General features: G+C 37.5%; 1 protein-coding gene across 9 annotated transcripts in view; it reads left to right on the forward strand.

The window, feature by feature from the left end:
• The window catches only part of ARHGEF3 (Rho guanine nucleotide exchange factor 3), a 141200-nt gene that overhangs the window by 104847 nt on the left and 8611 nt on the right, over window positions 1-27742 (forward strand). For 4 of the 9 annotated variants that reach the window (XM_074836211.1, XM_074836210.1, XM_074836212.1 and 1 more), the window contains 5 exons: window positions 16828-16935; window positions 23713-23883; window positions 25656-25718; window positions 26049-26145; window positions 26242-26318. In XM_074836211.1, the coding sequence (XP_074692312.1) occupies window positions 16828-16935; window positions 23713-23883; window positions 25656-25718; window positions 26049-26145; window positions 26242-26318 (516 nt within the window). Of the gene's footprint in view, window positions 1-5488; window positions 5689-15511; window positions 16002-16827; window positions 16936-23712; window positions 23884-25655; window positions 25719-26048; window positions 26146-26241; window positions 26319-27742 lie in introns of those variants that run through there. The other 5 variants (XM_074836213.1, XM_074836218.1, XM_074836217.1 and 2 more) reach the window with 4 other exon arrangements.

Consider the following 27742-nt stretch of genomic DNA (forward strand, 5'->3'; position numbering starts at 1 on the left):
GGTTGAAATGACTGCTTCAAAAGTTTTCTTTTGGTTGTTTGCATGTGGTTTTGGTGTTTGGTGATTGGTTTGTGTGTGTTTCGTTGATTTGGTTTTGTTTTTCTGAAAGGAAAGCTTGCTAATGATTATCCTGAAGAGATATTTGGGTGTGTTGAAGAGAGGCTTCAGAGATACTCAATAAGCACAGAACTGTGCGGGAATGTGTCGCGTTAGCTTGGCTAACTTTCACTGGTCATTTCAGAATAGTAGAAATAGTAGCTTTTCTTTGAATATTCCTAGCGAAATTGTACCTCTCCTGGGCAGTGGCTTCTGTTCTGTTTGTGTGGTTTTGTGTTGGTGGGTTGTTTTTTTTTTTTTTTTTGGTGAAACCGCATACATAGGATGGGTGCATATAGGAGAGAAAATACTCCATAAAGTGCAAACTACTGAGATTTTTTTTTTTTCCTTGAAATGTATATGCAATATTTCTACTTAATTTCAGATTTTCATGGTGGGTAAAATTTTCAGAAACACCATATGCCTAGTACTCTTTGCACACTAAGCCAAAATTGTATAGGAGATTCTGGTCCTCTGCAACACGCTTTACATTAAATCTTTTACTCCCTCCATAAATCTGGAGTAATTTAGCTAGACAGCAGAGCTGCTCTACTCAGGGTGTCAGACTACTGGTTAACTTGATATTCTTACAGCAATTAATGTTTTGAAAACAAAGCAATGGATTGTTTATTGTTCTTAGTACAATTTTCTTAAAAGCTTTCTTAAGATTACAGTGATAGCATAGTTGCTTTTGTTGGTTTCTTTGGTTTGGGGGTTTTTTTTAAGCATTACACCTCTTCTTAAATTCTTGTCTTGTTACTGGACACTTGTCAGGTAGGCATATGCTTCAAGCAAGTATCTGTGTGCATAAGTGTACATTTCTGAGTCATCAGAATAGACAGATCAAAAGGAAGAGCTCCCATAAACATGAATAACAGGAAAAATACAGATAGAGTTTTTCTTTTAGCTTTGCTAGTTGTAATTAATAAAATAAATGATTAGACTGAATTGTTGCAACTAAGCCTAGGCTGCTGCTTAGGCATTACAGTCAAATACAGACCAAAAACAAGAAAAGGGCTGTTTCCCATCGGGTGAGGGGAAAAAAAGCAGAAGCAGGCAGACAGACATTCAGAGAGTTTTACTTCTTGGCATAGCAATATTTTACCAAAAATTAATTGTATTTTTCTGATTTTTTTTTTAAGAGCTTGGCAGAACAGATTTTTACTTTTAATAGGGAAAGCAGTCAGTCACTTCAGCATATTGGGAGGAAGAAGGTAATTGAGATCTGGGTGTAGACATCTCAAAATATTTCTGTTTAATCACAGATTCTGCATTTCTGCCCAAAGGCAGTTAAAATGTGTTGGCGAAGATCATGTTAAAACAAAACTTAAACAAAAACAATGAAAACACCAACTCAAATCTTTAAACAATCTATTTGTGGGTTTTCTTCCTTAGGCAGCGTTCAGCTTTAATTGATGATTTTCCATTCCACTGAACTCCTGAGAGCCCATGACTTTGATGATTGAATATTCTTCACTCCATTGGATTTTCCTTAATTAAGCGTTTAGATTAAATGTTTCAGTTCCTTTTGCTATAGCTTAGCATAATGGGTTCTTGACTATTCTTTAAAAGGAAACGGGGGGGGGTGTGGTGGTGGTGTTGTTTTTTATTATTTTGCCCACTGTATTTTGGATCCTTTGAGAAGTCTTTAATCAACTGCATTTTAATTTTAAAATTACTCTGACCAAAGCTATATGGATCTCAAAGATTAGCATAAGATGAAAAGGAATTCTGTCACCCATAAATATATTTTTAAGGTTCAAAACTCAAATATTTCAAAGGACATTGCCATGCAGACAGATGCTTTTGCAATAATTACTCCCGTGGTAGGTTTTGAATGTATGAGGAAACTAACTAAACGCATTGGTGTGAACAAGACAATCACAGAACAACTCTGTCAGTGAACTTCAGTCCTGCACCAGGTCAATGGTGGTAGGGACCTTTCTTGAGCAGGGTTTTCCAGAGTTACCAAATAGTTTACTTACTTATCCCTGACAGATAAGTAACTGTCGTACTAAATTGTGCCTTTTGGCTTAAGTAAATAAAAAACCAAACCAAACCCAAACCCACAAAAAACCTGTTCCAGAAATGGCAAAACTGATGCACTGGTCTGCTGTGTAATCTAGTCACTAGCATTGTTTTTTCTTAAATATTAGTTTCTTTTTTGAAAGTAGCTTGCAATTCAGATCTAACTTTTATAGCATTACTGTAGATTTGTTATCCAAGTATAATTTTTGGAATAAGTGGACTCGCTGGCTCCAGTCCTACAAGATTCCTTAGTGTTATCACTGAAACCTTTATTTCTGCAACTCTATAACTGGAGTTCACTAGGGAGTCTTTCAGCCACATGTTTATGAACTGACATTTGGCTCTGCTTGTGTGTGCATACACACACACACACACACAATACAGTGACTATTCATGGGCAGTCACTTTGCAATCTAGTGATATAGACATGAAATGTAAATGTAAATCAATGCTGGCTAAGTTTGTAAGATCTTTCAAAATGGACTCCAAGTGTTGTATTTGATATGCAATACAGAAGGGACTCAATACCATGACTAAACTGACATGGTTTTGATTATGAATGCACATAGCATTCTACAGCCAAATTAAGTTCTCTGGAAGAGAGAATTGTTTGAAATTGTACCATTGTGTTACTCCATCAGATAATCAGATACCTACAAAGTTAGGTGCTGTTCACCAATGAACTCTGGAACCAAATTTCAGTTCTAAAACTGTGTTTACACTCTCCTGGTGAAGTAAACAAATAACCAAAGAGTCTAATGAATCCTGTTTTAGAAGTTCATTGAAGTCTGTCTTGTAGATGCAAGATGCTCTGAAACCTACTGATAGGAAGGTCCTGTCTATTTTTAAGGATTGTATTCCTCTTAAAACAGCTTTTTCTCTTGTTTCTCTAGAATGCTTAGTCAAGCTGAAGTGCATTGGCCTGATTAATGGAGAAATGACAGAATCCCTCTCTTGGCATATTTTTTTAGGTGTATAAACCAAGGTTCATTATTTCAATCTTCAAACTGGTAACACTCTTGTCCTGTGTGAAGTGCTCTTTATGCTGTGAAGCGTGTTACAGGATTAGAATGCTTTGAGGACAGGCCCTGAAGGCATTTTGTCTAACTGATTTAAGTGAAGCTGATTTTAAAAATGTTGTTAGCATACATATTCATAAACAAACATACACAGATGGTATTTGAAATCAAGGCTTCATGGGCTTAAATGGTTACACAGCAGCTGCAGCATTCTCAGGAGGTTCTTGACCATTTTATACAACCTGTGTGTACTGGTGTTTTGATGTGCTTGAAATGCAAGGAGAAACTGTCCAACATTATCAGGTTATGCTCTGAGGTATGTCCTCTGAATATCACACTGAAGAAGACTTGCAAAAATGAATGCACATTCATGTGAATGAAATAATTGTTCCCAGTTTCAGAAATCCTTAAGGCAGGTAGTCTCCAAATAAAATGCTACATTCTTTTCATATTTTTTGAAATATGGAAAGGAAGGGGGCTGCAGCAGAGATTGATCTACCCTAATACCAAATCTCCAGTGGTGGTCAGTGGTAGATGCTTAGGGAAGAGTACAAACCAGAAATAGCCTGTCATGATGTTTCCCCAAAATACTGTCCCAGTAGCCAGGAACTTGTGTCTGAGAAGCTTTCTTAGCAGCAGCATCTTTTGACAAATACTTCTACGGTATATAACACAAGAATTGTACATAAATTGAAGAATTAGCTCCTTTTTCTTTGCTCTGAATCTGCCACCATCTGGTTTGATGTGATGCACTTTTTTTCCCCTCAAGTTGAATGCGGTGAAAAATCTTTCCCTATTTACTTTGTGTGTCACTCATGGTTTCTACATCTTTATCACACCTGCTCCAATTTCTTTCTTTTCTTCTCTGAAATGTCCTGTCTGCCTAATTACTCTCTACATGAAAGCTATTCAATGCCTCTTGTCAACACTTTTGCTTTCAGTGAACCTTGTCCCATCCTACTATGATGGAGATGAGGAGAGTGGTACTGCACATAACATTCAAGATGTACAAATGTCACATTTTCTTCTAGAATAATTGAACATCTAGAAGTACTGATAACTTTGTTCTAGCAATTTTCCAGAAATTGTGGGGTTGGGAAACCAGTTGTTTTTTTTGTTTTATGAGCAGGCTATTACAAAATAGAGAGCTCTGCCTAACAGGCGGCAGGATAGCAACTCTGGCTCTACCACGGTTGCTCCTGAAAAGGCCTAGGAGGTTAAGTATACCTGGGAGGGTATATTGTATGTTTGGGATACTGGTGAAGTCAAAGAAAAGTGTCCAAATGAGGACTATGTCTGCCATTTGGCTAAACTTATTCCAAAGACATTATTATCTGATTTAACAACCTTTTGGGAAAGAAATGCTGTAAAGCAACATCTATCATACAGTCTGCCTTTAAAACCAGTTAATTCTTTCAAATTCTGTAAAGTTATTCTTGGTTGTGCTGCTTCCCTTTAGCTGAAAATACCCTTCCCTCCTCCCCCTGTCCAGCTTCCTACTCAGTTTCCTTTTCCTTGTCTCCCATATACTCTTTTTGTCAGATCGACTCCGTGTTGCAGACAGGGCCCCTAACACTTCCTCTCTCCTTTCAGGAACTTTTCATTACCTTTGTCTGAAGGTAGACATCAAACAGAAAGTGCCTGGCTGTGCAGCCACTCCAATGCCCTATGAGATATGTTAGGCAAAGGTTATTTTTCCACTTTCTCAGATTGTTAGAATGAGGGGTGCGGGCAGGGGAGCTCTCTGACTAAACAATAGCAACAGAAGTGGAACTTTGAAAACATGGTAAACAAACTCCTGCTTGCCAGACAGGAAGAAGCAACAATATGGGCGAACAAAAAAAAAAAAAAAAAAGAAAGAAAAGTACTGCTGTGTATTGTGGCAGCATAACATGATGCAGCATTCCTTCTCTGCTCAGCAGCTGCCCCTGCCCTCCCCAGGACTGCAGTCTGCGCTCGGGACACGGCTCCTGTGTCCCCGGGCTGCTGCTGGCTGCCAGCACGTCCCGGACCCACCGGGACCAGCGTCGGCCCCAACCGCGCTGCCCTTCCTTGGGAGAGGCAAGCAGGACGGCCGGGTTCCGTTCCCCGGTTGCCATCCGTGGTGTTAGCGCTGCGCGCTCGGTAAGGCAGCAAAGCCCCCGCCGAGGGGAGAAGATCCGGGCTCGGGGGCAGCAGCGCCCGGCCCGACCCCGCCGAGGGATCCCGCGGGGCCGCGCTCGCTCCCGCCCGCCGCCGAGGGGGGGTGGGGGTGGGCGGGCACTCGCCTGCGGCTGGGCGCTGGCTCCGCCCCTGCCCCGTGCCAGCGCGGGAGCTCTCGCGGGGCGCGCGAGTCAGCGCAGCGGGCGCGGAGCGGTCGGTCGGGGGTGTCGGCGCGTTTGGTACCCGGGCGGAACCAGCGGCCACCCGCGGCACCGCGCCGACCCCCGGCATCGCGGCTCTCGCAGCCATGGTGGCCAAGGACTACCCTTTCTACCTGTCCGTCAAGAGAGCAAACTGTGCCCTGGAAGCGCAGACGGTGACCAGCCCAGCTAAAGAGACGGAGGTATTCATCGGCGCCGAGACGGTTGCAACGTTGTTTTTCCTCTAGTGTGATCTGTGTTGCTTCGGGGAAAAGTAATGGGCTTTGAAAATAGGCTCCTGTGTAGAGATACCTGGTTTGTTTAGGCATCCCTTACTGCCTTCTCTAGATACTGAACTTCCCATTGGAATAAGGCGAGGAACAAAGAATCTAGGTTTTTGTCATCTGTCACTTTAAGGAATTAAAACTAATCTTTTAGGTAGCTAATTGAGAAGTACGTGGTTTCGATATGTAGTTTAAAGTAATTTATATGTCTTTTTTTTCCAGGACTAACCGTTACTTACAAATTGTTAAACTTACGCAGGAACTGGGAGGGAGTTTGGAAAACAGTGTCTTAAAACACTGTCTTTTCCTTATTAGTAATAAACAAAGAAATTAATCCGATAATAGTTAACTGAAAACTCTGCCCTGTCAGCAGGTCGGCTACTCTGTTTCTTGAAAAGCATGAGATCCTTTCAAGTGACATAAAAATCTTATTCGTTAACCCAAACTCAATGTAGTCACTTGCAAAATTCTCATAAGTGGTGGAATATGTCAGGAATAAATGTTCATAAGGACTTAAATATCTGGTACTTCAGGTTAATGTTGCTTTGTGTGCTTGTTTGGGAAGAAAACTGAATTCTGTCTAGCTGTGCTGGAGGAAGGATAAAGTTTCTCTCTGGAAGTTTTTATCGCTTATATAGCTTCTTCATTAGTCTCGTTTGATGAGTAATGTGAAGACAGTGTACTAAACCGGGTGCATTTAATACAGCTACATCAAAGATTAATTACCTCCAGCAGTTGGGTGGATCTAAGTAAAAGTAACATAAGCCAAGTGACCCTATTTAATTATGATGCTTAAGCTAAGACTAATAAGGTGCTGCACTCTTACTTTTCAGTGTACTTTTACATAAAGGGATTTAATTATTGCAGTTAAAGAAAGTGGAGGTTTTTTCAGCTGTGTTTTTGAAAAGTAACACCCTGCGTGTATGTGTGTGTACATCTATGGAAAGGACAAGTACCAAATGGTTCTCTTAAAGGTACTCATTTTTACTAACTATAATATTAAAGAGGTATGTTTTTAGCCTTTACTGAATAAAGGGTTTTTTGTGAATGAATAGAATTGCCAAATCTGAAGAGTTGGAGTGTTGCTCTCTTACAGTTAGGAAGGGCAGCTTGATTATAGTCAAATTTCAAAGAAAAAGTCTCAATGAAAGCATAGAGCTTGAGGAAGTATCTAATAACAGATGTGATCCATCAAAATTACAATGTGCAAACAGTTGTTTTGGATTTATAATCTTTCAGTTTGTGTTTTATATGAATAAGAAAATATACCCTATGCTTTCAGGCTGTTTCCAATAGTATGATGGACTTCTAGCATTCTGGAAAACAAACTTTTAAACATTCTGGTTTTTGTTAGGAGGGTGTGAAAAGACCACCTGCCACTCCAAAAACTTGGTTAAGGAAGCAGAAATAAAAACTACTCTTTGGGAAAGGCTTTATAAGGATAGAATTATGCAGCCTGTTTCTTTGAAGTCTGTCAATATTGGGGGGGGGAGGAAATCCATGATTCTTCTCAAGCTCTAATGTTAAACTGTTCTTCCACCCTTTAGTATTCATAACACTAAATAAAGCTATTGGGCGCCTTCTACCATAATTCTGTGTTACTACACCAGAAAGTTAGCTTGTTTTGTGGGGGGTTATGAATTTCTGGTTTTGAAAACTTGAGTTTCATTTTAGTTATTAACATGGGAAGTTGGTTGATTTATTTAATAACCTAACTTGTGCATAAACGTTGATACGTGTGGAACAGAACAGATTTGCTGCTATGTAGATGCGGTTTGGTTTTAAATCAAAACTCACGATTGTAAAATATTTCCTCTGACCTTATTGAACAATAATATTTTAGCACTTGTTTTGAACAAATACAAAATATAGTCTGGAAGATCAAGTGCAACAGTACTTGCATGGGATGAAATTCAGCAAAAATCTTGAGCATATACTCTACTGTTGAAATTTTCCCAAATTTCCAGCTGGAGGTCTCTGGGTGACAAGCTCAAACTTCTTGGCAGTAGATTAATTCATCCTTATTCTTGGGCTTGACTTGAAGTCGGCAGAGCAGCTGTGGAAAACTAGGGATGTTTTTGAGGAACAAGTCAGTGGCACAAAAGAGAACAGAGGTTTTCTACTTAGAGTTCTTTCTTTAAGCCATATCAGCTTCCCTGACATAAACTCCACAGAAGTAGCACAGTCACAAAAGAATGACAAATGAAAAATGTATGTGAACAGTAAAAATCTGGATTCTGAGAAAAGGCTAGTGTACCTCTAGTCAAAGTACAGTTATCATAGTTATTTCTAAAAGCGGTTTAAGGGCAACGAAACACAGCAATGCCTGAGGAATGAGTTAATATAGGAAATACTATAAAGCCTTTACATACATCATTGCGTACCCCCTGTAAAATAATTCTAGGTGTAAACGGTACAGAGGTGTTGGGCTCTTTCCAGCTTTTTCATAATCAAAAAATACAGACAGTCAGTAAAACTTGAAATTTTCTTGCTTTAAGATATAAGCAGCCCCCACATCTTTCCCAGTGATAAATACCATTTTCTGTGTTTCACTGGTTAAAGCACCTTATCACCCCCTCTAAAGGAAAAGAAGTGAAGCGCAGCCAGTGAATGGGCAGCAGATAGGAAGAACACACAATCACAGATTGAGGTTTAAAGGTCTGAATGTGAAGTCATGGGAAGGAGGACATGAGTTCCTCAGTGTAAGTGCGTTCTGTTCTGCTGTACAGGATCTAATACAGAGCCTAGGTTTAGGCTCTAAAAACTACAATGATGGCATAGAATTCCTTTGCATCTCCAGTATGTTGTATGTCTGCTTACATCGCTTATACTGCAGAAATCTTAGATCTAGGAATCAGGGCTGTGTGCTATCTGTCTTTTGTTGTCTCCTGATACCCCCACTAGTTCGACATGCAGGAGGTTTAGGCTGCCAGGACTGTGTTTAACTGGGCACTCGGGAAGGCTAACCTGAAGGGTAACCCACAGGCCTCTGGGCCATGGCACATCATTAACATGAGAACCAGGCATGGAGCCAGAGGGAGAGGGGCCAAAAGATTATGAGATAAACTACAAGTCATGAATTTTCTTTGATCTTCATAAATGTCTGTATTTCATTTTTAATGAAATATTAGCAAGTTGCGGTTTTGATATATTTCAGGTAAGTTCATATGCAGTGTAACTGCAGTGAGCTAAACATGGAAATATGTTGAACCCCCGCACTTGAAATTGCTGATCTGTTCTGCTTAATGGCAATTTGAAACAAACAGCTTGCCTTTATTTTTCCATTCAGTAACTCACCGTCTGATGTCTGCTTGTTAATTGGCAGCCCAGCTTCATATCCCGTTTGTTCCAGAATGGAAAAGGTCTTTCTCAGGTAGTCTGTACAAGCAGCTTCTAATGAGAGGAAATGCAGAATTTAATCAACTCTAGATTAGTTATCAGGGTTTTTTAGGTTTTGTTGCTTGTGTTAATTCACCTCAGTGTGAGATTTTTCTGTTAATTTGCCTTCATTTCCTAACTCCTGGTAGATATATTGATTTCTGAGTATTGCAGACAAATGAATGATCAGTCAAGATAGCTGGATGCAACTTGTCCTTATGCTCCTGACACTTCAGTGGTTCTGTCTTGCATATGGCAAATGAAATCTGAGGTCTTGAGGGTGATGACTAATGAGGGCAGCCAATTTGTGGCAAGAAGCCAATCTTTGATGAACACATGATGCGACAGTGTGTTGCAAAGTTCAGATGATTTTCTTTGACTGAGAATACTTCACCACTTCTCTGTATGGCTTTTCATTGTACCCTGACTATCGTTTCAGGTCCTCATCTTTAACACTGTGATTAAAACAAAATGTCTCTGGACTTTGTTTTATTGGCTTGCTGGTTTTGCAGAGACTGGCAGAGGAGAAATAACAAACTTCCTCCTGCTCCCATCAGAGAGCGTGGGTGGTGGATGGAACCTTACGGATTTGAAGGAAAGTTGTATCACTGATGCACACAATTTATTGGATGATCAAGTTGCTTTTATGTATCCATTTACCTAAATAGCTTCATAAATTCTTCTCGTGATGCTGGGACTTTTACTGGTGGGATTCCTCTCCCAGGTTTTAGAATGGATTTGTGCAGATGCTTACAGTTACCTTTGTGCAACACTGAACTATACTTAGAACTGCTTAGACTCACCTACCTTGACCATCAGCCTCAGCTCTAGAAGAGTAGATGTTCTAGAATTTCCCAGAGTATTTCTAAGATATTATGAATCAAAGGCAAATTCTCTGCTTTGCAAATATTTAAAAAAAGTATTCATTAGTGCTAATAACAATTAACAAAGTTGTTCTGGTTTTAGATTTGCTTCTTTCTGAAGATGCAAAAAGCCTGGTTTAATTTACGTTTAGGTTAAATGTTTGGTGTATTAAGAGGCTCTGTTGTAACATAGGTTGTTTTTTCTATTTTAACCTTTGTTGTTTGTTTTGTTTGTTTGGGTTTTTTTTTTTTCCTGAAGGTTAAATACTGATAACATCCTGTGGAACAGAGCTTGAATGTGTTTTTTTTTTTTCTTTAGTAAACTGCAAGTTTTGGGGGCATTTATTAGAACTGTTTAATCTTAGGCCAATTTAACTAGTAGCAGACTAATAAAAATAATAATATTGGGCTTCCTGCCATGACAAATGTTGACTTACCCTTATAAAGTTGACTAAAAACTAATAACCTTTAAAGTATAGGAGTATGGAAATTTAGCCAGTTACATGAAGTCTGAAACAGAGTGGTTCTGTTTTAGTTTGCTGGCACTGCTTATGAATTAGGTTTGAAACAAAGGTTACTGTACTGTTTCAATTTATAGTGTCTTCCATTTATTACACTGTTAACTCTTTTGAGACTAATTTAAGTTAAACCATTTTGCACTAATGAATGCTCCCATAGCACAGAATGAATGCTTGGATACCTGTTTATTTTGGTTCACGAATAGAAAGTATATCAAAAGGGGGGAAAAAAAAAATAACCATCATGTTTTTTATAAAATATCAAGAAAGTTAGCAACCCCAAATCCAGAGTTACTACTTTAAGTAATTATCTCAGAACTTGAACTCCAAGAAGTTAGGATGTTTTTAACAAGCATTGCCACTTTCAGATATTTTGTGTGTGGATTGGGAGGTTAGTTTGCTTTTGAAGGTAAGCAGCGTAAATTCTAATATTCTAAAATGCTAAGTTCCTGTACCAGTTTTCACGTAACATTTATTTTCTGGGTTGTCTTAAGAATCTCTGTAAATTCCTTTTGTTGAGTTTGTTTTTAAATACAATCAGAAAAATCAACACAATGTGGTCACAGTTAGTGCTTCACCTGGGCCGAAGACACAAGTGTAACGACCCCTCATTTTCCCTTGTTTGTCAAATTCAGCACCAGTTCTCTGACATGGAGACTGTTGTTGAAGTTGCTGATAAGAGGTGGGAGAGTTGGGTGGAAAAACAAATCATACAAGCAGTGAACATACATTTGCTTTTACTGTTCACTGGGAGGAAATCAGTGGCTAAGCTGGTCAGAAGCATAGAGTGAAAGAATTTTGAAGTGATGTACTAAAGCAAATGAAGACCTTTTATATGGCACCTAGACTACTACTCAGTGCTCTTCAGGATGTGTTATCCAGGTCATTGATTCTGCTGTTCTTAGGGCAATACAGAGGGAACCTGGCCTAGTTCTTGTTTCCTTTCCTTCTGTTAGAAAATTAAAACCAATCTTTTACTAGAGTAAGTTATCCATCAAGATGTGATAATTAAGCTGTAGGTGGCCTTCTTGAATGACAATGTATAGAAAACCAATCAATATTATTAAATTAATTTAACTCACTGACGCTCTGCTTTGAATTTGGGGAAAATTCCGTTCTTTACATACACCAGTAAAAGAATTGGTTTATTTTGTGGATGAAGAGCACGAGAAGTGTTAGCTTCTTCCCCTAATTAGCCTCCTAGAAGCTTTCATATCTGTATAGTATGCTATTGGATACAAATATCAAATTATTAGGTGCTGGTTTCAATAATGAAGAAATAAAAATAACATCAGTTTAGCTGTCAGTACATTGCAACTAATCTAAGTGCCTAATTCTTCAAAGGATCTTCTGCTTTAACATGCTTCCGTGACTGTTGAATGCTTAGTCTGATAGTTTCCCATCTTAAATCTGTGACAATCAGTGATTATGCCATTGTGATTACTCTAATCGTTCTTCCTACGAACTCCCCAGAAAAGTATATGATAAAAATATACTCTCTCAGAAGGACACAGTAGTTGTTTGAAATGTTCACTGTCTGGTTTCCAGAACCATCCAGATTTTGGACACAGATTTGCTTCTTTTATCAGTTTGTTCACAGTTTCAAGAGTTCTTTTTGAGGCTGCATATATACACGGTATTTCCAGCTTCAATTTTTTGCTCTCTGAATTCAAATGTTACCAAAGTCATCTTGAGTTCAAACATACAGCTCCCCCCAAAAGCCATCTGCTCTTTGTTCTAGCCTAGTCAGGTATTAATTTGACTTCACTTGACTGTTCAGCCTTTGAAGTTCCTGCACTCATGTTTCCTTCAGCTTTACTTAGCCTTATATCAAATTTAAAGCCCTGTCAGATTAACGTTACTTGTTCACATATACCAGCTCCACATTTTGGAAACTCTGCCAAACTGTAGTCTGGATCTTTTGTTTTCTAACTTCCCATATTGTTTTGGCAAGCTTTCCTGACTCTGAAAATGCAGTCTAACATTTAGTAATTTCAAAACTCTGAACTTATTTTTTTAATACTAATAATAACAACTTTAAAAGGTCAGGCAAAACATTGTAACTCTTGAATTTTTTTGTGTCATAACTTGGCCCAGTTCCTGGTCTGGACAGGTGATGGTTGTTGCAACTGGATCCAGCCACTAACTCCTATCTCTTAATCCCGTCTGCTTCTAAATTCCCTGAACTGGGAGGGGAAGCAGGAGGGAAGGAGGAGTGATGACTTTGGGTAGCTCTGAGTCTTCTGAGCACACTCAGAGGTACAGATCTGGAACCTGATGTTTATTCTACCTGGGCAGTGTGTCCTTACTGGAGCCCTTTCATGTGGGACAGGCACTGGAATCACACAGTTCTGCGTTTCCATGTGCTTAGATTCACACCCCAAAAGATTTTTATGATTGTGGGACCCCTGGTTAACTGGAAAATCAGAGATTTTTCAGAGACAAATTAGTAGGAATTCATAACCACAAGCAGTTTATTATTTTAAAAATAAATAAAATTGAAGAGGCTTGGGAAGCAGCATCTGGAATGCAGCTCCCTGGTCTTATTGGACTCATGTGCAAGTGCAGATTCTGGTCAGTATCTCTGGTTAAAGCAGAACAGTTCACGCACTCCCCTCTTTCCATTTGATCTGTTGGTTGTGAAGAACAGGGCCCTTGGTGAGCAAAACAACCATCTGTTTAAAACTTATTTTTTATGCACTTGACTGTGGAATTTTTCCCTGTCCAGATCATTGGTCTCAACAGTTTGTTCAGCTGTTCTGTGGTGCTGGTTTGAAGAGGTGACACAGCTTGAGAAAGAGTACTGATGAAAGGGGAGGTAGGCGCAGAATGGGTGTAGACCATGCAACAGAAATACTGTGATCGAGTGCCTAACAGTTTCAGTATTACTATCTTACAGTTTTAGAATTGCTCCAATAGTGCTATATTTTCATTGCACAGTCAAAGCCTTACCTGTACAAACCTTTATTATTCCACATTGGAAGGGATGACTCAGTGCTGATTGCTCTTGCTGTTAGGTTTCTCTGAGGGAGATGACACCTGGAACTCTAAGGTTTGATGAGTTTTCGCTGCCAGCTAGGTATCTTAACCTACTAGACCGTTTCTAATGCAGGGTGAAAATCGTTAGAAGTATTCAGAAAGCTTTCCCCATAATTAAGAACTTATGACTAACAAGATTTACTTTCAGAACTCATTGGTAAAGTCTCAGACTTCTGAAAATATCTTAAATAATTCTATTGGAGAGAATCCTGTAATAATGCTGATCTCTTAATAAAACTGAATTCCTAACTTGAACGATATATTTAGCTGCTTTGAATTCTGATCGGATTTTTCAGTGTGAGATCAGAATACGATACATTGCATGAGGAATTCAAAATGGGGTGCTGACACAGAAGGGGTAGGACCTTTGCAGACACACCTTCACAACCCATTAGCTAACTTTGACTACTGGGAGAAGTGCTGGCCTCTGGTGGCTTACAACAAGAAGCTCTAGAAGAGCTTAAATGTGTTTTGATACTGGCTGAACCTCTGTTTGGAGTTCCTTCTATTTTAACATCAATTTCTGTTTTCAGTAGGGTTTTGTAGCATGAACGTTAGTAAAAATTATACTGCCTTAGCATTTTTCTCCTTGAAATGGATGGGGGAGTTTTAAAGGGCACGAGGGGGTCTCTACTGTGTTCCCCCTGAAAGTGTAGGCATCCTTGGCTAGGAGACAGCTCAGGTTTCAGAGCTTTTGGACAGTCTGATGTGAAGAAGGGGAAATTAGATTTCTTTTTTTTCTTCCTCTCACTCTCAAAAAGAGAGAAGTTGATTTCCATTCTTAGGCTGATTTTCTCCAAGGTTATTTGATGCTGTGCATAAATTTTCACAGCTGCCTGAAGTTTATGTGCCCCACATGGCACAGCAAATTACGTCCTGGTCTGAGTTCTTAGCCTGCAGGTTTTGGGGGTAGTAATTAATAAACGAGCTGCAGTCACACACACAGCATTTGGAAGTATTCAAATAAGGATAGACTGACTTGCTGTTCCTTACTTAGTTTTAAACACTACTCAGGAAGTTTCATTCAAGTTTTTTGCAACACACTCAAATGAAATGCTGCAGAGATGCTGTGAAATACAGATTTACTTCTTTTGTGATTTCATTTGCTGTCAGTAGACTCCTCAGAAAATTATGCAAGGGCTTCTGGCCTTAGACTGAAGGACTGCAAAACTGAGTAGATCACAGTGTGTGTGGAAAACGTCTGTAAGACTATGGGGACAATTTAACTTTCAGAAAGCAAGATATGGCTATGATGTTGTATAGATCAAATTTGTGCTTTTTTGCATAAGTTTTGTCTTTCTACCAAAGAACATACAGATAGCAGCAAAGTTCGAAGGTAGTAGAAAGGATACACAATAGAGAAGAAGAAATCTTTTAAACCTAATCACCCTTTCCCTGTCTTCTGGAAAGCCCATACAGTCTTGATTTCCAGATTTTGCTTTCAGGGTGTGATATTTATGCCTAAGTAATCTTTGCTGCTAAGGTAGAGCTGCTAGCAAAAGCTGTGCTGCTGGCATAGCACTGCCCGACTCTGGGACTTCATGTCCTTCCACTGCAGTGCAGCACAATTCATAACAAGCAGGTTCTGCCATGGGGTATTATTCGTGCACCAGGACTGGCATTCTGAATAATCATAAAAAAGAAACGGCTGATGGCTGAGCCACCAGTTAGAGAAGAATTACAGTAGAATCGCAAAGATTTTTCTTCTTTTTTTGGGGATGGGGGGAGGGGAATGGGGATGGTGATGCTGTAGATAAGTATGCTAGTGGTGCTGCAATGACGTAAAAAAAATACTCCTTCAAAAACCTGTGTCAAAGACATGGTTGCTGAAAACAAAAGAATATGAATAACAGTGCAATGGTGAAGATAAGGATGTAACTTGATTGAGGCTGCTGAAATTCTTTAATGCCAGGTTTCATGTGTGATGGAATACATTATTTTTGCTGGAGGGTTAAACACTTTGTCCCTCATCTCAGCCGGCATTTATGGATTTTCAGGTCTGCCTGCTGAGAAGTAAATTAAATATGTAGCTGCTTCTCACCTTTCCTCTGCTGTACTAATGGAAGAGAATTTTTCCTGCCAGTACTACAGATGATGATCATCGCTGCTGAGCTTCATTATTTTTTGGTATCAGGAAGGATGACAAATCTGCATTATTTCCAGAAGGATTTGGATTTCTGAACAAAAGGATAATAGGCATGCTTCATTTTCTTAAAGCTATATCTAGGAAATTGGAGGCATAGCAAGCCTACACAAACTTTATAAGCATGGCTGAAAAAGAAAGATGAACTGCTATAAGATGTCCTTGAAATATGATGTTGGATGGTTTTTTTAACTTCACTTGGAAGGTTTGGCTCTTTTTCTGTCAAAAGTTGCCTTTTGCATGTGCTGTTCAAGATCCATTAAATGTCAGATGGAGGTTAGGAAGCCAAGGGTAACTGTTCTATTTTTATGTATTTATAATAACTTTTTACTTGTGTTACGATTTGTTAACTTTTTTTTTTAAATCTGCAAGACAATTGGCATATTATATTGAAGTGGTTGTGTATTACTATAAATGCTGTTAAGAGTATATATGAAAAGAAAAACATGTAATTGAATATGGTAGTTTTTTGTTTATTTTTCCTTTTTATTTTATGCAAAAAGTAAATATCTGTAAATATGTTATTAATGTGTATGCCTGTATATATAAGTATTTCCATAGGAACGTGCACTCAAAGGACCATTACAGTTAGAGATTTCCATCTAATTATATTTTCTGGAATAAAATACATTTAACTGAATAGTGTCACATGCTGACAGTGCCAGAGGCAAAGAAACAAAAGGAATTGGTTTTATTTGACAGTATTCCTTTTGGTGACAAGATTATCATAACATGCATCAGCTGCAGAGCACTGCTGAAAAATTCTCTTATAAGAATGAGTTAATACAACAAAATGATTTATTCTTTCTTTACCTTCCTCCCTTCCCCTCCTGCCCCCTGCCAACTTCTCCCGTCCCAGCCATGCCAACCTCTCCATCATTACATTTTTCAGCTGTATCCAGGATCTGTATGTACCAGCCAAGAGTAATCTGTCATTGTCAGCATTTAGAACTGCTGTTGTTTATTTACTACTCTTAACTATATATCAGGCTTACAGACTTGCTTTTTACAAATGCTTTCTTAGGAAAATCAGCAAAACAGTTAGCAATGTTCATCTGATTATGCTCACACTCCCCCCATTTTTTTCCTTTCCCTTGTCCTCCTCCCCCTCCTACAGGAGCCCAGTAACAAACGGGTCAAGCCGCTTTCCAGAGTTACATCACTAGCCAGTCTCATTCCTCCTGTACGAGCCACTCCATTGAAGCGGTTCAGCCAGACACTTCAGGTAATCGCAGTAAATGCATTGCTAAAAGGGGAATGCGTACATACTCACTATTTCTTCCAGGGTTAGGATGGGAACGGGAACCGAACGTATGCGCACACACCCCATTGTAATGTGGCCAAACAAGTTTAGGCAACTTATGACTGCAGAGTCACTGAACCTAAAAACTGAACTCTCACCTCAAAAAACCACATCTCTCTCCAGATAATTAATGTTTCTTAATTACCAGTAAGAAAACTATTGCACCTGCAGCACAGAAAAGTTGTTACACTAAAGGATTACTATTACTTTTTAAATTTGATGAACAGACTTTTCCATGACACCTTCTATTAATTTTGGTTGGTTTCTTTGAAAATGTTATTTTTGGTATAGTTAGTCACATAGGGCTGCTAAATTTCCTTCTGTGTAGTGAACTTTAACCTTGCCTAAACAAAAGAGTGAACAATTGGAAAAAAACTAATTTTCCAAAGCTGCTGCTGAAAATAATAAAGGGCAAGCAAATTCTAAATGCATTTTAGAAAGTAAATAATTTTGTAGTTTCAATTTCTGTATTGTAGAATAGGTGCATAATAATTAACATTCTCAGAGGCTGATGGAACTGTAGTTTGTAAAGTATTTGTGCCTCCAGACCTAGAGACTGCAAAACATTTGGGTGCTCAGCTCCTAATGGTTCTCATGAGTGGCAAGCAGATGGGAGCTGCACTACTGCTGTGGATCTGGCCTAGAGAGCCAGACTGTTTCCTCTTTAAAACCATTTGTGTAAGAAGGCATGTATAAGATCTGAAGAAAATCATTTAACAACTGTAATTTCTTTGATGAGAGGAAATACAAAAATATCTTGAATGTATTAAAAATCTTACTTAATCAAAATTAGTTTAATTAGAGTATCACTGAAGTTACCAATCTCAAGGAAGAAATAAATAAAACTTTAGAGCTAGGAGTCATGACAAATAAATAAAAAGTCATGGGAAAGACCCACATTCTTATATAGTGGTAGTTACCTAGAAAACTGATATTACAGGGTTTCTTGAACATTGGTTTTCCAGTGTTCAGTTCCTATGATTTTGAAAGTGCAGACATCAGCATAGAAAAGCCACATGTGTGGGGTTGGTGGAAAGGCAAAATGGCTGAACTCCCCTCAGTCTGGGTTTGATCCAGAAGGTGTATTATAGCGTGACTAGAGCAGAGATGCCTGTATTCCCTGGGGTGTATAAATCTCCTCCATAGTCTGCCTCCAGGAAAAAATTGGCCCAACTCTGAAAGGACTACATTAGTTCCAGTTGTGAGGAGTGTGGAAAGTGAATTCATTTTTGGCTAAACTGCTTCTAAGCACAGCGCTTCCCTTTTCACAGCCTGAGACAGCTGTTGTCCTCATTTAAGTACCTATGCTAGCATTCTATAGTGAATGCCTTTGAGACTGGGTTGTCCAGTACAATATTGTATTTAATACTTTGATTTAGACTATCTGAAACAAACTATCCTTTCACTCATGTAGCAGCTTCCTGAGATGAGAGCTACATAAATGTGTTTCAGGGCAAATTTATACAAAAATAGGAGAGAAAACAGTGGCTTTATTGCAAGCATTTCGGTCTTGCTCTGTTCATACTGATTATAAAAATATATTTTAATTAACTGTCTGTTTCTAAGCAGATTAAACAGTGATGTTACTCATACCATCTCCTCTAAGTAACTATGTGCTTGAAGGAGCTGCCATGAGAAATCAACCTGTATGTTCTCCAAATTCTAGGTCTGAATCCATTTCCAAGTGATGAATGCTGGTGATGTCTCTCAAAACTGCCTTCATAGCTGGCTGTAAATTGACTTCTTATCTGATTTTGTCAGCAACAGTAGAACAGGGGAAAAAAAAAAAGACTGACTTTCTTTTGTTCAGGTGCCCCATTTGGAATTATTTAGAAACATTCTGGGAAGCATGTGTGTAGCCTTTTTACTTTATGATGTATTGACATAGCTGTCACTGTGCCTTGTTGGAACAGTGTAGAGCAGGATTTTTTTTTCATGGTGTGATACTTGTAAGAAAAATCAACACTTTTTTCTTTTTACTGGATGAATTTTTATGTATCTTCACTGTTATTTCAGTCAAAACCCATGATTCTTCTTGCATTGCTGTTAGATGTTCTGTATCTGTAAAATGAAGAAAACCACTGTCATCACCACAACATCCAAAACAAACTTCTTCCCCTGGAAGAAAACAAAACAAAGTCAGCAGAGCATCCATCCAAAAAGACCACTCCAACAGCATCAATAAAAGGAATTAGAAAATTCTGAGTTTCCTTTATGGTATTTCAAACAAACCTTCTTATATATTCTTTCTGAATGAAAGATATATGTAGGAGTTAAAGTTTATTGTGCATAATTTTCCTTACCTCTCTACGTGTAACTTCCACTTTATATTAATGGACTTCCTGCATGCAGGTTGAAGAAACGCCTCAGTGTTTGAGATCTATGTAATGACTTTTAAGATATGTTCTTAGCAACCTTTCATGTTTCATATATTTTATTGATTATAGAGGTATTTGATTTTTTTTGTGTTGTCTTAACTTTATTATGATTTTCCAAATTATTGTCAATACTTTTCCACAAGGATTCCAAGTAACAAAACACATAAAGTCTTTACAGCTTGCTTTCTGATTTTTTGACTATTTGTAGTCACTGTTTCTGTCACACAGAGCACTGTGGACTAATTGACTAATATAATGCTGTTAGCTTCATCTCTGGCAGAGTCTGTCTGTGTATCTGCTCAATGCCAGATGCTAAGCAGGTATTTTTATTTGTTTATCCACCTGGAAAACCACTTTATTTCATAGCTGTATTTTCAGTCTGCATCAGGCTAGGCTAATGATTACGATGATCTGCTTGTTTCTACTTGGTCTTGTTCACAGCTGTGTTGTTCGGCTTAAAAGCTGAAAATGGGATCAGAAAAAGAACTCCAGCTGATGCTGAAGAGAGAAATTCAAGTCTGGCTAACTTCCTCTGCAACTTCAGTTTTCATTGTGTCTTGAACTTAAGCAGGGAGTCCAAATTATTTTTATCTATCTTAGGATGCTAGAAATTTCTAAAAATCCTTAAGAACAAAACTCTTTTTAACATCAGTTCTGAATGCTAGGACTTTTGATCTGTAGTGCCCTTTTCCCAGTACATGAAGCTGTTTGTTTTACTGCAGCTGAAACTAAGGTTTGTTAATTGCATGAATTAACATCAGTAACACATAGATCCTTCATAGTAACAGTCTGGTAACAGCTGGTGAAAGCTATTGCAGTCAGATAAATCAGTAAACAAAATCAGGGGTTGTGGCTAGATTCTTCCCCAGCTCCTTTAGTTTTTGGAATTATATGAAAATTTTAATAATCCCAGATGGGTGTAATTTTTAACCAGTATGCTGGACGTGTTTTTTAAGGAAGCCAGAAACTAGGAAAATATTTTTAAAAGACTGGAGACATAGAAATGCTGTTCTGACATTCCTACAATTCTTGCATGGGATTCTGTCACATGACTGTTTCCCCCCCACCCCCACCCCTTTATGCTGAGTACCAACCAAAGATACCATCAGAGTACCTTTAAACTTGTTTTTAAAAAGAATTCTGGTAGAACTTCAGTTTAGGGCTCTAGTCCGCTAAATGACATGGGTCTGTTTATTTGCAAAAAAATAAGTAAAGTAGTAGAACGGAGATGGTGAAACTGATGTTGTACATATATCTTAAAACTATCAGAGAGTTTTATTGAAATAATTATTTATTTGGGGATTTCTTTAGTTAGGCTTATATATCAGGTTTACATCCCATTTCTATTCTTGTCTATTATAGCACTGATGATTCAAGTATGCCTGACTCTCAAGGGACAAAGTATTAATTTTATCATTAAATAGTATTTCCCTGGTGATGTATTAGTTTGTCTCTTCATAGATTTACAAGCCAATTTCTGCAACATGTATGCAAAGGAGAAGATAAAATGTTAAAATAAGCTTGGATTCCACACCGAAGTGCGGATTCTCAGCCTAACGAGATTTCAGTGTACCAGAAGTCAGTCAGTGTTTTTGCCTTTGCTGTGTTAGTGTATAAAAGAAGGAAACGTGACAAAGAAACCACTTGCTGTTGAAGTGAAATTTGCCCTCATTGTTAAATAACACGTCAAAACATTTCTGTCCCTTTCCACTAATAAATACGCTCAGTCCAATGTTCCTTATTAAGTAAGGTACATGTTGTATGGTTAATTAAAAGGCTGATCTATGAGAAAAATCAATTAAATATACACTTACTGTGTCCGGGTAGCAAAGATGCTAAGCAAGCAAGCAGGATTTTGGGGAGTTTGGTTTCCTTTTGAGTCTCTTAGCCTTTTTGTGCCCCTTCTGCCCCATGGAGACAGTATAGGGCTGTAGAGAATAGTATCAAGCATTCTCATACAGCATAAAGAAACATTACTATCAGTGGATGTGAAAGCTTACTTTTCTCAAAACTATGTAATTTCAGTTTGCTGTTAAGGGTGCATGTCATTTTATAACATGATATATGACTTTTTGTTAAAAGGTTTCAAGATCAAGGTATTTACTTTAAAAATCAGTCTGTCTGGTGCTTTTCATTATAAGTACTTTCTTCATTCAACATAAAACATTCCTTTAAGAAAACACCACCACAAACACAGGAGCTAGATACTGGAGGATGCATATGGGAATGCATGGAATGGGGCATTCCACCTTGGGTCATGGAATGACAACTCTTCTGCTTGGCTGCATTCTCATGGTTGGTGATTTGTGGATGCAACACACCTGCCTCTTTTCCCTAATCTTTCCATTTGCATGTGAAAATAATGGATTCCATTATTCATTTTTGTAACAAGTGTAAATTAAGCATGTAATTTCACGTGTGTTTCTTATCTTCTTAACTCTTGAAGGAAGACTAGCACCTGACTTGCAAAGTTTTGGAAGGTTGGTATATATATGTGTGTGTGTGTTTATTTTTAGGGGTTTTGTCAATTCCAAGTAGGGCTCAAAATGGCTTCTGTTAAAAGGCACAGTTTTTATTTATATAAATATGTCTTCTTGTATTTTAAAAACATACTGTATTTATAGGCACTGTTTGCATTTCATGGGTTCTTATCTTCAGAGGAGAATTTCAGATACTGTGCTTTGTATGTACCGCTTTCAACCTGGAAATGAAGAGAATTTATTTTGTTTTAAATATTTTTACCCAAGGCAATTGAAAGATGATTGTGTAAGGCAGGTTTTAAATAACAACAAAAATGTAGAGTAGTTCAACAATGTGAAGTACTTGAGGCATTTCAGAGGTAGGACCTCAAAAAGAAGCCTCTAATTTTAATGAAGCAAGAAAGGAATCTTTTCAAAATAGCACAGTGAGAACATAAAGTATCCATCCTTAGCCTGGACTCTTTCTAAGAGTCTACAGGCAAATAGAACTCTGAAGTCTCACTTAAAATTGGACTTGTTTTTATTGAAGTATAAGACCAGACCACATAATAGATACGGAGTTGCTGGTACACATCATCAGAGTTTAGAGGCTCCAGAAATATTAATAAAGATTGTACCAGAGCAGAACACAATACTGGTTTATCACAATTTGCTATCTTCTAACACTGATTGTTTAACACATTTCTTAAACTGCTAAAAAGTAAGTAGGAGCAAGTGGTGTGAAAAGGATCTGGCTTGTTGCTTGTCATAAACATTAAAATCTGAATATTGACATCCTTTTCCTTAAAGATAATGTGACTGTTCTTCTCTTTTCAGTCAGACGTCCATTTCACACCTTTCTGTGTGAATTAGTTTCTTGATCTCATTATACATCTGAAGAGGCAGGTTGTTACCAGTTGAAAGGGTTTTCTCCATGTATCAAACCCAGTTTGATCAGTTAGAGCATTATATCACTTTAATCCTGCTTTTGGACATACCTGTAATAATTATACCAATGGAATCTTTCATGATTCTGACAGTTCACAAAAAAGAGGTATTGCTATCAGGTAGCAAGACACTTACTAAGGTAAGAGGAAAGGTTTTGAAGGGCAGTCTCACTTTATGAATCCTCTTTCTGCCCAACTGAGAAAACTTTTTTCTTAAACCATTAATATGTGTTTGATGTAATGCACCTTTTCATCTGATATCCTCAAGGTAGGACCTATTGTTTCTCAGTACAGACATCTTTGAACAATGCCACCCCTCAAAATAAAACCCAACAATTCTCTTGACTGTCAGTTGCTACACAAGAAGACTTCATCTACCAGATTTTGCTGTCCTAGCTTTCCAGAGTTTGTGTGTAACAATTGAATATTTCTTTCAAAATGAACCAAAAAAAGTATTCATGCTAGTTCTGTCTCTAAAATTTGCCTTAATTCTATTTTTTTAAGTATTAGGGATCTAATGAGGCAGATATATGTAATGCATAAATAATTCCTGTGTGTTTACTGAATTGAAACTTTATATTTGATCAGTTGTGTTTACTTAGTGTGGTGGGCCATTCAGCCATTATCCCTGTAGTTCGTTCTTGTTGCATGGTATATGAATGCATTGTTTTTTAAACATGTTGAAAATAGGGCATGGACATAGTTTGCTGCAGGAATGAAAGTACTGACCTTCCATAAAGATGTATTATAATTTTCTTACATTCCCAGTACTAAACATTGCTATTAAGTTCACAGTAAAAACTAATTAGATAATGTTTGGTTGTTGTACTGAACTATGTATGTGAATTCCTTAGAAAAAAATGCGTAAAGTGAAACTGTTCTAACAGTAAAAACTCTTCTTCTATATATTTCTAGCGTTCTATCAGTTTCCGTAGTGACAGTCGCCCAGATCTGTTCAGTCCGCGACCATGGTCTCGAAATATGCCCCCTGCTAACACAAAACGGAGAGGCAGCAAACTGTGGAGTGAGACCTTTGATGTTTGTGTCAATCACATGCTTACATCTAAAGAAATCAAGCGTCAAGAGGTATAACTTTTTTTACCAATAAATTTCATGTTCAAAAGCCATCTTTAAGGCATGGAGTTGAGGAATGCTAGTAGGCATTAGGATAGCACTTGAAGCTTTCCTGAAATTAAATAGAACATCACCACCTCCACTAGAAGCAGAATTCCATCCACAGTCTTTATAATTCAAGCTGTATTAGATTAATATATTCTTTTTTAAAATCAGCTCATCAGATTTCCTTAATAAATGTGGAGTTACTAGGATATATTGTACTGTGATTGGCTGCATGAGTGTACAGGTTCTGTATGCCAGTTTCTGTAGTGATAGTTGATATTTGGATGTTCCATTTTGTTGTTCTAGTAATGATAGATAAGCATGCTATTTCAGGAACAGGTATTCATCAAGTGATATGTACGCACAGAAATGCACAATCATTTCCCTTGTTGGAAAAGAGTGTCTTTGAGGAAATTTTAAGTGCTAGAAAGATGAAATATGATGGGAAGAGGTATGTTCCAAAGCAAAAAGAGTACATCAGTGGTTTTAATGTGTTGTACATGGCAAATTCTAAACAGTTTGTGTTACAGCCAATGACAGAGCTCCTTTGGAGTCAGGACTATTTTTTTTCCTAAAGAAACTTCTCGCAGTATCAACAAAGTTTATAACAATCTCTCTGAGAATTCTTCAGGGACTGAGTCATAAATCAAACAGCAGTAACATCAAGCATTTCTTGTGCAGATTTTAACATTGTACAAGAATTCATAGGAAATAACTTTTAAAATTGAGAACTTCAAAGGCAGATTATTGAAAAATAAACTGTAGAAACTGTTTGTCTAGTGTAACAGTCATTACTGTGTTGGGGCAGAAGCCAGGACCCTTCAAAAAGCCCAAATAAATGAGCTGTATTCCAGGAAGTTTTGCATGGGGGTTCTGCTGTATATTGGTTCCCATACTCCATGCCTCAACAGAATATCTGAACTGCTTCATGTGTGTGCTGTCAGTTAACTCACACTATGGCAAGCTTTCCACATGTGCATATTATCAAGCTAGGAGAATCTGCAGTAGCTGAAGATGTTCTTCCGGGATTTATGCAGGTTGAAAGCCTTGACTGTAAAATTAGTAATTCTAACTGACCAAAATGCTCTTAACTTTTACTGTTTCCCAGTTTAGAATGAAATCATACAATAAGCAAATAAACGGTATTTCGGTAAGTTAGTGTATTAGGTTGGTGATTATTTTTAATCTGCCAGCTTTAAAGTCTCAAATCTGCTTCAAGAGAAGTAACTAACATCAGCCAACAGTTGAGCTCAGCCTTCATAACAAAAAAATGAACTGGTACCAAAATAAAAGTGCCCACTACCAAAGAAATGTTTTAAAGAAGATCTGTCTTTTACTTACTAGACTACCTGGAACTTTTACCACTACATGTGTTAAAATGGAACACAACAAACTCCTATGCAAATAGTTGTATAAACAGTTAAGTTACAGTTGAGTCAAAATATCACACTGAAAATAGCTTCCCCATCTGGAAACACATCCGTTTGAAAAAAAAAATTAATTCTGTGGCTATGTCAGATAAGCATTTTATGAACAATCTGATATAGCGCTGTTCAAAAAAATACTGTGCATGATTCTGTAGCTATGGAATAAAGCCTTACTTTATTTCTGCAATTAGGTTTACTAGAGAAGTTCTAATACATGGTATTAAGACAGCTGTTCAGAATATAACATCAACTCAACAAGTTGCGTATTGATTAAATAAAGATATTTTATAATATTTGTGTCTCTCTTTATAGGCTATCTTTGAACTTTCTCAGGGAGAAGAAGACTTGATAGAAGATCTGAAGTTAGCAAAAAAGGTATGGTTTTTTTTAAAGAAACATAACAAACAGTATTCATTGGTTCATACCACTTTTAAAATAACCCTTGGTTTTTATAATTACTAAGACAGTAAGATGGGGAAAAAACCCAAAACATATTTCTATCTTCCCATTCTTCCCGAAACACTTAAATATGCTGCTTTCATTTTTTTAAAGTATGAAATTGATAGTTTAAGATATGATTATGAAACTTTAAAATATTCTCAGCAATTGGTCTGTTTTTACTTACAGGGAGCTTTAAATGCTGTCACTATTTTTTCAACTACCAATGATGTATTAATTACAGAGCTCCCCTTTTTTTGTTTTCAGGCTTATCATGACCCAATGCTTAAACTTTCCATAATGACAGAACAAGAGTTGAACCAGATCTTTGGAACATTGGACTCTCTAATTCCTCTACATGAAGGTAAAACTCAAATAGTCTTTGCATTACTATCGCACATGGATTTATAGTCATCTGGTCATTAAGTGAAGTTTCTTTTCTTTTTTTAATCATGATCAGATCTTCTTAGGCGACTTCAAGAAGTCAGGAAACCTGATGGATCAACAGAACATGTTGGCCATATCCTTGTGGGTTGGGTAAGGCAGAGTTTTTAATCAATTTCAGGACTTTAGTTTGGAGCTGCAGCATAGTTTTTATCAGACAATTTCCTTTCCATATCTAGCATAGCATGTCAAAAATACATTCTCAAAGTGTTTTTAAAAGGTAAGGCAACTATTTAGGGACATAATGGAATATTTCCCTCTTTTCAGGGATTTACCATTAAAAGATTCAGACTAGGATGTTGCTTTTAAAGCTTTTGCTATTCAGGAGACAAGCAGTATTTAATATGCTTTAAACAAAAATCAAGAGTCAGACTAGAGTTTGTCTGATGTAGATAATTTGAGAATCTGCCCCCATTTGTATTCTGGTTTCTAGGGAAATGAAGCTTGAACAGTCACATTGTGTAAAGGCAGCCTGTAGTTATTTTGGAATGTCAGTCTGTTCCAGTCAAGGTAACAGGTAGTTGTTAGTGCTGTCGAAGATACTAATTTTCTAGAAGTTTGTTACAATAAGACAGACAGGGATACAAGAGCAATGCTATTGCTGCCCTGCAAAAGAAAAAGTTAGTAAATCCACATTCACCAGTATCCAACAACATAAACACTGAAAATAGCTTTTATTAGTTCTGTTGATGATAAAATTGCTCATTATATTAAAGAAGAGGTATTTTTTAAAGGATTTAGATATGTGAAAAGTTTATTTGTAAGTATATGTAAGTAATGAAATCTAGCAGGAAAAAAAGGGCTTGAAGTTTTTAAGGGATTAGGTGATAACATTTAGCAGCTCTGTGTGAAAGAGTGGTCTATTGTAAATAAGAGAAACATGATCACTGCTGGTAACTAATTCAGATAGTTAATGATAAACTTGTGTCAAAAATTATCTCTGTTTTTCTTTGCATAAAGTAATTTTAAATATATTTATTTTCTGGTGTGTTTGAACACCAGTGAAGTTCTCTTGTTCCTAATATTTCCAAGTCTAATTTCCTTTGTTGAAGACTTTACATATAATTGTGTGTTAATATAGCAGTTTTTATAAATGGATAGATTGTTCTAATCAATATACAAGCTGGCTTTTCTCAGATTTAAGGCACGGTTTTGACATCTTAGTTTGGTCAAGGTTCTCAAGGGCAATACAGAAGTTTGACTATAGAAGTTTGCTTATCTAAAAAAGGCCAGGTTTGGGAGTACTCATTCCTAGGCTTTTATTTCCATTCATAATTAAAATGACTTCTGTGTTAAACTGTTTTCTTCACTAAGTAGTGTTCAGTCTGAAGTCATGGATGTTTTTAATGTTTTGGAATAATATTGGAGATCTCTAGGAACTGAGAGATGAGCTAGCGCCTCTAAATGATTTAAATGATGAACGAGGTGATCAGAGGACCCTTGTAAACCTTATGTATGTTGGAAACATTATCATCAATAAATTGGGGATAATCTCCAGTTAAAGGTTCTCAGCATGA

The sequence above is a fragment of the Strix aluco genome, chromosome 11, assembly GCF_031877795.1.
Source record: "Strix aluco isolate bStrAlu1 chromosome 11, bStrAlu1.hap1, whole genome shotgun sequence".
NCBI lineage: Eukaryota > Metazoa > Chordata > Aves > Strigiformes > Strigidae > Strix > Strix aluco.